The sequence below is a fragment of the Labrus mixtus genome, chromosome 16 (genome assembly GCF_963584025.1).
Source record: "Labrus mixtus chromosome 16, fLabMix1.1, whole genome shotgun sequence".
Lineage (NCBI taxonomy): Eukaryota > Metazoa > Chordata > Actinopteri > Labriformes > Labridae > Labrus > Labrus mixtus.
The window spans coordinates 9,230,714-9,243,170 of NC_083627.1; the positions used below are offsets into that span (position 1 = coordinate 9,230,714).

Here is a 12,457-nt window from a genome sequence, read left to right on the forward strand (position 1 = left end):
ACACAGTCTGTTGAGTGTTGGAAGCTTTGAAAGAAACAAGGAGGGTGAATATGGATAAAGTTTTTGACTTCAGATCAAAAAGTAGTGATTTGACTCCAGTTGTGGAAGAGGAACAGAGTTTGGCAGCCAGCTACAACATGAAATCTGCTGCCAGTAAATCCTAAATCTTGATGGCTACGGCGACCCTTCGAGTCTCGTAAGTGAAGCTCTGGCCAAATTGAACCTCTGATTTCTTGAAAGAATACTATTTGAATGAGTCACTTTGTATTCTATCGAATCGAATGTTCATACATTGATTTAAATCATATCCTGTAAGGGCCCATTCACTGGGCCTTTTAGGGGCCCAGACATTTCTGCATGCAGGCCTGACTCTGACCATCAGCCAAGTGACTTGAAAGCAAATGAAATGAGCTGTAAACTCTGAATTCACCAAGCACACCAACGTCTGAAACAATAACTCACTCTACTGTAGTTTGTCACTGCTTGCCTCATTCTTCTCAATATGAATCCGCCTTTTAATTAGATACGTTCATCTGTTTTCCATAAACAGTAAAGTCATGTTGGCGGCATGCAAATGCATTTATTGGCCGTGGTTTAGGAGTGTCTGCATCAAAATATGCAAAGCTGCATAATTAATCACAATTTCAATGTTCTCATGATTTGAGCATTTATGGTAAAACATAAAGAAAGTCTGAGTCTATGGCAATGAATTAAAAAAACTATTTTTAAGTAACCATTCAGTATTCAACACTCTGCATGTGTACATTTGATGCTGAGGTTAAACTGCATGTTGTAAAATAAAATAGATTCTTAACAATGTCTGCTCATGACTAGATGAGACAGTCATGGAGATATTGAATGGAGTGTGATCGGATGTTTCACTGATGCTTCAACAGAGGCCTTTAGTAGACAGCAGGAGGACTCTGAGGTGGAACAACTTTATTGAAAACTAATGAACCACCGTATCGACTCTCACAAGGGGCTGAACCCTGTGTGCTCCGAGAGATGAGTTCATTAATCTGGACCAACTGGGTCAAATCCTTTGCCCAAGTAGAGAATTAATAACCCCGTAATGCTGCTTTATTCTCGCAAACCTCGGGCATTCCTGCTGGATTTTCCCACAGGTTTCCGTCATGTAGACTTTTTTATTGCACTGATAGAAACACTTGTGTACCTCTCCATGATTGGAATGATTTCTTAAATTTTGGAATCTCTGAGGAGTGAAGGGGAATTAAACTGATTTTTTTTAGTTCTCTTTTTAATAATATAATAATTTAAATCTAAACTACTGTTCCCTGTATTCCAAGAAAAGATGACTTCTTCATAAGTATTTAAGCTTGGGAATACTGAGGATGGAGCTTAGTTTTTACAGGTACTAATCTCTGCGTGGGAGGCTTAAGGTTGTAATGTTGAAGCAAGGCCAACTTGAAGGCTGCAACATGTTACCTCATCGGCAACAGGCACACACACAAGCAGAGGCACACACACATGAGTCTAAACACACCGTGACACATAGCTTTCACAGTCACACAGTAAACACAAGTCTGCAGTTTAAATTGCTCGGCATCATCACATTCGATGCGATTTCTCATCTGGCAAAAATGTGGATTCTTTTAAGGACTCCGTTGGGGCTCGGGTCTCTTCCTGGAAAGTCGAGGGCAGAAATCAATACGTGCGCATAGAGTACCAGCAGACAAAATGTGAGACACACCCTGACGTCCTGCCTGCTCCAGTGCTCCTGTGTTTTTTCAGGACAGTCAGAAAACCGTAGAGGGTTTCCTATAAGTTGAAGAATTTGCTTCAGCTGGCATGGCATGAATGGAGTCTGGTGACTTTGGAGAGACCACTTTAACAGCTGTTTCTCGTTTCAAATAAAGGACATCGCCGTAAACAAACATGGTCCCTCTGCAGGGATCTTTTCTGTAATGTTGTCAGACACTTAAATTACAATCAGAGAGTCATCAGCAAAAAGCAGCACTTGTGATGTGCCAAAGAGAATCTCTGCAAACAGATCAGCCAGGTCTCAAACTGAGAAGCTATCCAGCTAAATCAACCCAGCTGCTCTGTTTGTATTTATGATATAAGAAGGTTTTGCAAGCAGGAAAGTAGAGTATGCAAAAGCTTAAATGCAGGGAAAAAAGCAAAGGATGGGCACATTGACCCTGCTCTCTGCCACTGCAGCTAATTTACGCCTGCGGTGGAAGTCCATTATTGTCACTTTTGTTTATTTGGGACACTACTAATGTGCAGAAATGCCAATTAGAGAGCCACAAAAAGCACTCAGCTGGATGATTTTTCCCCCCTCTTCCCAAATAAAGTGCCATCTGTGTACCTCCCATCTGATGGTTATCCTTAAATGCCTCTCTGTGAGGACCTCTAGTAGGTGTGACTGTTGGATTTTGGCACAGTTTGGAGTGTAATAAAGTTTTTACAGTTGTACATAGCTCAGGAAGTAAACAACACATTCATATACAGTCCTTCCATAGTCTCTGCATGGTAGTTGGAGCACTTCCAAGACCTGGATGGGTGTCAACGTCTCTTGGTTATGTCATCATCAAAGTTTTTTCATCACTCAAACAAGCCCATCAATTAAATATGTAATTGTGAGTTTATTGTAAACGACTTTGGCAGCAGCGACAGCTTGTTTTATTAACATAGGCAACAACACAGCATTGTTAATTTCACTCACTCCCTCTTTCATTTGCAATATAAACTGAGTGGAAAGGGTATTGAAGTATTTGTTGCTGCACAGGCCAGAACCCTCAGGATTTTGATTATGTTGCTCAATTTGGAAAAGTTGTATAAGGATATGTAATGCCACGTATGCTCCAATGCCTTGTTCTCTGCATATGGACGCTTATGTGGTCTTTTCAATAAACAGTGTCCGTGTCCAACAAAGTTCTTACAATTTGCATTTTCTCTTTTATTACCAACTGTCATTGGGGCGAGAAGCAGGGTTCACCCTGTTCTGTTCTCCAGTCAATCACAGGGCTGACATATAGAGACAGACAGCCAGCCCCTCCCCTAGCCACGGGCAATTTAGAGTCACCAATTAACCTAACGATACAAGGTGCATGATACGAGAAAAATATGCAATGTTCGGAAACACAGTTCAATAATGCGATAATGACATGAGGTGCGGTGCGATCAGCAAAAATGAAAAAGTACATACTGTATAGCTATAACTTACAGATTATTTGTCCATTTGCTGTTCATGTTTGACACAATAAGTCTTGATGTTGACGATTTGTGGGCACTTCTTACAGATATGCGTTATGTAAAGTCCGTTAATATCGGACCTGATAGATCTGATCGGTCTCATGAGTGTAACTGATGGCTCTCTTTATCTGACTCCATGAAAATGGTATTGTGCCCATGCTTCCATCCAATTGTTCCACATGCCGAGTGAGAAAGCATTGCTTGTTTTCATAAAATAATCCTGTTTATTGCGATAAATTTAGATGTTTGGGCTGGCTTTATTGCAAATGATTAAAGAGCCATGAGGAGGTATGGTGGAATATAAATGTAAATTTAACCAGTTTCTATGGAATGTAAAATGAGACAACAAGGAATTTACTAACAAGTTCTCGGCGGCATACAGTCAGGAGATTCTACTGTTTCTCTAACGTCCGGCTTCAGAGAATAAGCCTTCCCATCTACCTGCTCTGTCAGTAGCCTCAGCCGCTGTGTGTCATATAGATAGGAAGCTATTGATAGAAATATCCCCATGAGGAGTTTCACTTTGCTCATTATCTGTTGTGTCTCGTTATCTCTGCGTCCTACTCTGACTTCCAGTAATGTGCCTGTTTATCTACATTTACCGTACATGGCGGCCTGTCCATCGTCTTGTTTTTCCATCAATCTTAATATTTGTTCCAGCCAGGAAATCTTTTGGGCAACCATGCGTCTGTCCGTGTCCTCATTAGAACTGTAGAAACCTGTTGCATGGATGAACCAGCTTTCAGGCCGTCCCCAGCTGTCTGGATATGAAATGCTCTCCAGGGTGAAACGCGGCAAACCAAAGCAGAGCTTCCTGTAAAGCTTCTCAAGCCAGCTGTTATTCCAGTTCCAAAGTAGTTATGCAATCTTTAATGCTTTTTGCATTTTCTTTATTTTCTCCGCTTGTTGTCAGCGTGTTTTGAAGCAGCATTTAGGCTGAGTTACAAAAATGGGGTATCAGTTGTTGCATGTTTTAATGGTTAATTTATCAGGTTATATAAAAGTCTTATTAGTCTTAAAATGGCCGCAGTGTTAAGTTATTTCTTCCTTAATGATTGGTGTGTATATTTGGATTGACAAGGAGACATTATGCATTTTTATTTCTTTAGCCGTGCAGATTTGATTTGCATTTCTTGTCTAAACAAAATTTGATAGCTCATAATTTAGAACTTTTAATTACATCAAAATAGACAATAAAAAATTCTCAAATTCTGTATCGAGACATCATGCCAGCAGGGTTTTAAATGTGACAGTGGATGAGATGTTTTCATGCCAGTTGTAATTGGATCGAACATGAGGAAACATGCCGGTCGTCTGGATTATGGCGGCAGCTGCAGCACTCAAGGAAAGGCCTCCAGAGTTATCCTGAAGAGACCTTTACCTTCTCAAAGTGTATTATGTCAACTGTAGGACTGATTTAAATGCACCAGAACATTCAATCATTTCAATTTTAAAGCAACAACGGAATATTCTGTTTCCCCTTTTTTTCATGGAAAGTCATTGGAGAACTTTTGCATGAATGTTTTTTCTCTGCATCCAGTACAGAGATATAATGTGACTCACTTTAACTTTTTCATTTGTCCATTTATCCACTGTACGTTGCTTCTCTTTGACTGAGCTTGTCACTCCTGTAAACCACTTCCTTGCACCGGTTCCGCACACCTCTTCCATTTGTTACTTCTTACATCTTAATGCCTTACTCTGTGCTGTGTATTATTCTATGACGATGTTTTCTATGATACAAAGTGTGCTGTGCATTACTGCGTTCATAAATCACTGAGTCAATGCTTGCATTACTCCATACACCTTTTTATGTCACTTTGTATGTGGTTTATTCAGTGACTCCACTGCTCACTTAAAGGCACTCCATACATCACTCTGTATACTGACGTCTTCACTCAGTGTCTTACTCAGTTGATTTCTTGGTGTGTTACTCAGTGAGTCACTGAACTAGCTCGCTGTGTTTCTCTGTGCCGTGCTCTGTGTGTGTTTCTGTGCATCGTGTCACACGTTAGTTAATATTTTACAGTCTAAGGTTAGTCCTTGTGTTTGTCTGTATGTTACTGTTTTTAACACAGTGTGCTATTCTTAACATTACATCATCCATTACTCTGTACATTGCCCTGGAAGTTACTCTGTACACCATCCTTACTCCATGTGTCACTCCATACATCACTCTGGTGTTTACTTTCCACTATACATTATATGCTGATCTTCTTAAAGGGACACTTCATCCGTTCTGTATTGACATTGGGTCATATATGTAGAAATGTGAAATACATTTTGAAGTTGGTGCCTCCTTGGCCGAGAAAAGGCAGAAAGTGTCTTTTTTCCGCTCATGTGGATGAAAGACACCAAATCCCAGAATGCACAGCACCGCAGGCCACTTCCACTAAGGTCCTCTAGTTCAGAATCAGAATCAGAAATACTTTATTAATCCCAGAGGGAAATTCGATCGTTAACAAACTAAATCAACCTAGATTATTCTATAAATATGAAAGGGTTAAAAAAATTAAATTATTTCACAAATAAATGCTGTAAATGTTCAGTAAATAAACACAGCATATTTTTTTTTGTTTTATTAAGAGGATTTCCCTGTGTAAGAGATTTTTAACCTTGACAGCAAGATTCTTGGTGAGATAAAGTTCAGATGAATTAATTACAAAAAAAGTTCTAACTCCAATCTAATCTAACTCCAGGACAGTAGACTGAGGGACATCATTAACATCTGAAACTATTTTTAAAAAGAAACTCAGTCAGGACAGAAAATACAAAAAGTTAATATCACAATGAATAATTGGCAATTACCAAAACCATCAGAACAAGTGGTTGTTCATTATCATTTCCTAAATATGAACAAAACCACGATTAAAACAGGTCACAATGTGTCCATGGGTGTGTGGAAATGCACAGTTTTTTATTGGGTCTATTTTATACATATACTCAAAGTATACAGGTTGCATTTAAATATTTATGTTTTTCTGTATTTCTTGTAAAGTACAAAATGTGTTTTTGGAGAGAGAAAAGGGAAAACTCTCAATTATAAGTCTGTGATCAACGCACCAGACATTTAATTCAAAAATGTGTTGTGAGGTTGTGAACACTTTTTACTTTTGCATGTTTGACCACTAGATGTCAGCCTACACAGATGAAAAGTGTCATGAGGGCTGTCACGTTCTGAACAATGTGTGTGCAGAGTTCCCTTCCGTTACCTGAACACACTGTAAAAAAAAAAGCTGCATCCTTGAATGTCCTCTGATATTCAAACAGAGGCATCAAACAGCAATTTAAAGCAGCTTTATGAAGGCAAAGAGGACGATGACAGGCAGTAGGTGCCACTAGTCTGTCCTCTAAACACATTGGTTCTTTGTTAGAATGGCACAGTAGGGACAGAGAAGTAGTGTGCACATTATGCCTAATTTTAAGAATTTGACTGTAGTGTCTTTGAGCAGCTGTAAGTCAAACATGTGGTCACTGTCGTTCTCCTTGTCTCTGTGTTCAGGTAGGTAGGTTCCCAGATGTCTGAGGAGGCTCTGAGGATGACGTCTCGGCCTTGAACCCCACCAGTATGTCAGGTAAGACGTCTGGCCTGATCACCCCGACACACACACTCACAGCCTCATGAGCTCAGGGTTCATTTAACATAAGATTAACAGTGTGCAACGGTGCTGTGGAGTTCATGATAGTCAAGCTCAAGACAATGAGGAAAATACTCCAGATGAAAACTCTTTACTGAAACCCAAACGTCCCGTCTCTGATGCAGTAAGCCATCATTTATGTGCTTTCTAAGCTCACAAAACTGAAGTCCTAAAATGCGTAAATCTGAAAACTGAAATCAGGACTTTATCCATAAAGTGCCATTTACACATGATCAGTTGTGCATTCACTTTGTGCTCTGTCAGCAGAGATAGTGGAAAGGTCTTACCTTGTCTTTTTAACTTTGATCGTAAACATCAGGGGCTTTGCAAAGTTCAACTTTCACCTTTTGACTTTGTTGACGTTAGTTTTGTCTGTGTGCTATCCAGCTCGTCTTTTAAATCAACTCACACGTGCTCTCAAAATCATTACGGTTCAGGAAGTTTGTTCAACAGTTTTAACAGCAAGCAAGCAAGCGAGGAAGGTGCAGCTCAGATAGCAGGAGGCCCATAAATACAAGACAAAAATATGACGACAGCAGGTTGTTACACTATACGTCAGTCTCTGGATTCTTTACATCTGCTTTAATCCCTGCAAGTGAATTCAGAATCTGTAGGTGAGGGACTAGATTATCTGTGTCAAAATATCTGCGTTCCATTTACAGATAGATGTCAAAACACATTTTTGCAGACTCTATAGCTGCAAAAATGTGCAAAAGGAAACATTGACTAGAAAGTTGGATTTTGCTTTTAAAAGGTGAAGACATCTGGAGAGCAAAAAAGGCGAAGAATGCATAGGTAGACAATCCATAGAGTTAGACATGCATTGTCATGTAATAGTGTGGGCACAGGTATCCACTGAAAAGCCCCTAAAAATGCAGATGATCCCAGGTAGTGCACCACTTCCTCTGGGTATTGTTTAGTAGTTTTTGCATGCTTTAGATAATAGAGGATATCTATGAGGGATCTCCTCATGTGCATCATTAAACTATGATTTAAAATCTGTCAGGGTTTTTTTTTTAACTCTTAAAAAATAAATAAAAAAGATAAATGTCTTTTAAGGATAGAATACAAATTGTAAATCTTTATAATAAGACTACAGCATGCAGGAATGTCAACGAGCACCTTTGTAGTTTCAATCTTTCTGCCTGCATCTAGGGCGCATTAATGCATAAACCCCTTAACTGTGCTCTAGACTTTGCACCCCTTCTTATTAAAACAGACATCAATACACATTTAGGTTAATGTTCCAAAACATGCAGCTGCACAGAGCAGGCTGTTGGAAGAGTACAAGTTGTCTCCACAGTTTAAATGTATGCTAATATCATACATATCGTACCAGGCCCTCCAGGTTTTTGATCATCTGCCCGCAGGTGTGTCTTGATTTCTCACCGGCTGTTTTCAAATCCACACACTAACGTACTGCCTACTACACACTCAAACAGTATATACTGCATACGGCGTACTAACCCGACCGCTAGTGTACTGTTAGCAACGTACTAACCTACGGGTCATGTGACTTCTGGTCCGAGCTACATTAGATGAGGTAGCATCAAGCTCGCACGACCATTTATACTGAAATAGAATCTTACAAAAATACACATCAATTTATTTCTAATACTGCGACGTAGTCATTTTAATTTATTATTTGTCAGCATGTAAAGCATATTTCAGTATGCTAATTTTATTTTTATGGCTTTAGCTCTTGCTTTTGGATAGTTTGATAGCCCCAATGCATTATGTTGCAATTTAGTATGACCAGTGTGCTCCACATACGTAAAAAATCTGGCAAATCTAGAATACATCCTGGCATTGTTTGTTGTTTTGTATGCCTTTTGTAGAGAGCCAGGACAGGGGATAGATTCAGAAATCGGGAAAGAGAGAAGAGGGAATTACATGGAGGAAAGGAGCCACAGGTCGGATTCAAACCTGCAGGACTCCAGGCATCCATTCATGGGGCACATGCACTAACCACTAGGCTACCAGAGCCCCTACATCCGGGCATTGTTTGCATACACAGACGTGTATACTGTGATTTTGGATCGTACTACAAACTCAACAAGATGTCACATTTAGTATTAGTTTAGTTTAGTTTTACGTGCACAAAAGGAAACAGGCTCTGAAACCCCATCAGTGCATGTTAACACACTAACATGTGTTGTGAAAATGTATACAGGGATATGATGATCATTTAGGTTTCTTCTACTTTATGTAAACTTGTATCCAGAGTCAAATCAAAACCACTTGTGAGATTGTTAACAAACTCAGGACATTATTGCAGCTTTAGAGCACCTACCACTGATCATGTGTTAACGGCATTTCAAAGTTAAGAGTTTCTGCTTCCTTCATCACCAGAGGACCTTTGGCAGTAAGATGCAGTGTAAGTGTTTCATCTCTCTGCAATAACAAAAAAAAAAAGCTTTTGTGATGAGAGGAATCATAAAATCCTGCGAATCGAAATCCCTTCTTTTAGCCACAAATCGTACGAAAATCAAACTCATGTCTAGTGTCAGTCCAATACAATTTCTTACTGATCAGAAATGTATTTGTTTTAATTAACGAGTTCAATTTGCTCAGTTTGAATGTCCAGTCTGCACCTCCAGGTCGTGCAGGTCGTGCAGTTCAAACTAGGACAGCTGACGCACATTAAAAGAAAGGACACGGCTCATTATGTACTTGAAAAAAGGGGACAGGACATCCATACATTGCTCGGTCAGTCATTCGTTTACCTAATGGACACACCCATCACGTGTGGGTTTAGCTGGTGACCTGACTGACCCAGCACATATGCTATCGATCTGAGCATAGACACCAGCTGAAATGTGCTTACCATGAACTTGTTCCCCTCACTCAGCGGGCGACGCCACCACCACCACCACCACCACACTGTTACACAATGATGTTTCTGATGTTTCTGATGAACCTGTTGTTGTTGTTTTGATTATTATGAAGCATCTGACTGTTGATTCATTTTGATTTGATGTGAAATAAATAAAAAATAAAGAGGAGCGTCAGTCTGCCTCCTTCACCTGTGTCACTCAGAGAATAGATTCTTCTTTTTAAAAGTGCCTCTCCCATCTATTTTAGAGCCAGCAGAAAATTGCTCCCCCCGCTGGAAAGATGAGGCCATTCAAAATGGTAATATTTATCCTCCCTCTCAGCTCTGCTTCCCCCCCCCCCCCCCCCTCCTCCTCCTCTCTGTCAGTCCGTCTGGGTGAGCTTATGATACATGTCGGAAAAAAAAGATGAGCTGCTCCAGACTTTAACCCTCTTCAGCTTCTGCTTTAAATGTTGTGTGAGACTTTGAATGTCATGATTGACTCTGTGTAGATCACTCTGTAATAGCAATAACAATTTTATTTATAAAGCACATTTCATTAGAGATGACCTCAGTGTGCTTTAAAAAACACAGCATGTGACAAGAAAATCATTAAAAAAAGTTATGAATAAGATAAAAGAAATTGAATCAGTAAAGTCATACACACAACAAAGCAAATGTCACTTACCACACAAGTGATCATTTATAAACTCACACACACACACACACACACACACACACCTTCAGGTCCCCTCTTGGCAAAAATTGTAAAACTACACCAGACTGGTTTTAACATGATTTTGGGATGACTTAAAGCATGCCCAAGAGGTGACCTCAAAAATGTCCCCTGTTGTTGTTGTCAATGATCATGGTCATTAACAATGATCAAGTCCCCTGTTTATATGCTCTTTAGTGTGTTTTCCAAGTGTCCTGTGCATGTTTAGACACATCTATGTGCAAAAATTCAAAGTCCGCGGAAACGCAGCTTCTCCTTCCTCCTCCTGTTAGCTGTAGCATTAGCCGCATGTAACGCTCGGTTCTAGCCCCCCTCGATAAAAAATGTGTCAGTGCGGCGTCTTTGTCAGTGTGAGATCACTGATCTAAGCCCGTTGGCTCGTTGTGGCAAGCCCTGCAGCTCATGTTGAAATTTCCGAGAAGCGTGCTGAGCAACTGACCAATAACGACAGAGCGGATCGGCAGACCAATCAGAGCAGACTTGGCCCACGTGGGGTCTAGCAGTGGGGGCTCAGCAGAGTGTAGCTGACGGACTCAGAGCGTAGAGGGAGCAAGGAGGAGCAGTACATGAAAACAGACACTTTTTTCGAACTTTAGCTATTGTGAACGTACAAAAGTAGGTACATAGATTAAATATACGAACCCCAAAAAGGGCAGAATATGGACTCTTTAAAAGTAGAGAGTGATGGACCTCAGCTCAACAGGACGCTTGTTCCAGAGAGAGGGACCCCAGTAACTAAAGGACCCCTCTCCAGACTTTGATCTAATTCTGGGTGCGTCTAAAAGACCTCCACCTGATGACCTGAGGGTCCGGGTCGGGTTGTAGAATGTGAGCAGGTCAGACATGTACTCAGGAGCTGAACCACTGAGAGCTTTATGGACTAATAAAACGTTTTTGAAATTGATTCTGTATTGTACGGGGAGCCAATGGGGTGTTTTGAGGACTGGATTGTTGTGGTCACATTTTCTAGTCCGTGTCAGGACTGTAAGCGCTCACTGGGAGAAGTGTAGGAAAAACAGTTTCTTCTTTTTCACATCTTCAAGGCTGATGGACTCAAACTAAAACGATAGATTCTTCTTGGCCCGGCTGTTTGAAGTAATTGAAGAGGATTTTAGCTGTGTGCTCAGCATTTTGAAAAATTGGTTTTTAAAAAGCAAAAAGCAAAGTATAAAATCCTGGTTCAAACATTAAATACAGTTTCCTCATCTATGTGATTCTATTGACCTTTTTCTAGAATCAAAAACTATGAGAGTTAAAGCTCATTCATTATCTAAAGCGTCCCATCATCACAAAGTTCATTACTGCCGTCGTAACCTTACTGTATGGTTGTTGTGATCAAATGTTTGTTGGGTCCTTTTCCAAAAATGGGAATACAACGGCGTGAGTTCGACAAAGCAAAACAAGGCGCACATTGTGATATCGCAGTGCCTGCCTCCTCAAGCCCCCCCAACCCTGACAGTGAACGCCACACAAAGAGCAAGTGAAGGCAAGGACCCCAGTACCCAAAAAGAGACAGAAAAATATTAACATCACAATAAAAAACGACATCGCTACATGTGGTGAAAATGTGCAGGCCTCTTGAGCTGCCAAGATCTGGGTGCAGGAGGGAGTTGTGTGCATAATCCGGTTAACGTAATGAATTCTAAAATACACAATAAATGGACTATGAGTTCCAACTAAACATTTAAGTTGTGCAAATTTCTAAAGAGAAGTGAGATACTCCAAGACATCCTGTCGGAATAAGCATCAACATTGAAGAAGACAAATTAAAAATGAAATAATTGTCCCCTCTGGTCATTACATTTACATTTGTGAACACATAAAATCATCTCAAAGTTCATATTTTAATATGTTGTTTGTGTTTCTGCATTCAGAATATTTTGGATGTTTATGTTTTTGTGAGGGAATGTGTGAAACGTTTAAGGACCAAAGGAAAGCATCAGCACAATAAATCGTGCAAAAGAAAATAAGAAGATAAGTCAATAATGAGTTAATGAGTTCTGCAGAGCTTTTAGAAATGTAGCACAATAAAGTTCAATTTATACTCTC

General features: G+C 40.1%; 2 protein-coding genes across 5 annotated transcripts in view; one reads left to right on the forward strand and one right to left on the reverse strand.

Annotated features, from left to right (window-relative positions):
* Positions 1-12,457, forward strand: part of thrb (thyroid hormone receptor beta) — a 125,360-nt gene that overhangs the window by 75,743 nt on the left and 37,160 nt on the right. For 3 of the 4 annotated variants that reach the window (XM_061058848.1, XM_061058851.1, XM_061058849.1), the window contains exons 3-4: positions 6,722-6,794; positions 9,942-9,992. In XM_061058848.1, coding sequence (XP_060914831.1) covers positions 6,788-6,794; positions 9,942-9,992 — 58 coding nt within the window. In that variant the 5' untranslated portion in view covers positions 6,722-6,787. Of the gene's footprint in view, positions 1-8; positions 197-6,721; positions 6,795-9,941; positions 9,993-12,457 lie in introns of those variants that run through there. The other variant, XM_061058850.1, reaches the window with a different exon arrangement.
* The window catches only part of LOC132990574 (ubiquitin-conjugating enzyme E2 E1-like), a 143,720-nt gene that overhangs the window by 44,334 nt on the left and 86,929 nt on the right, over positions 1-12,457 (reverse strand). The gene's annotated exons all lie outside the window — the stretch shown is intronic.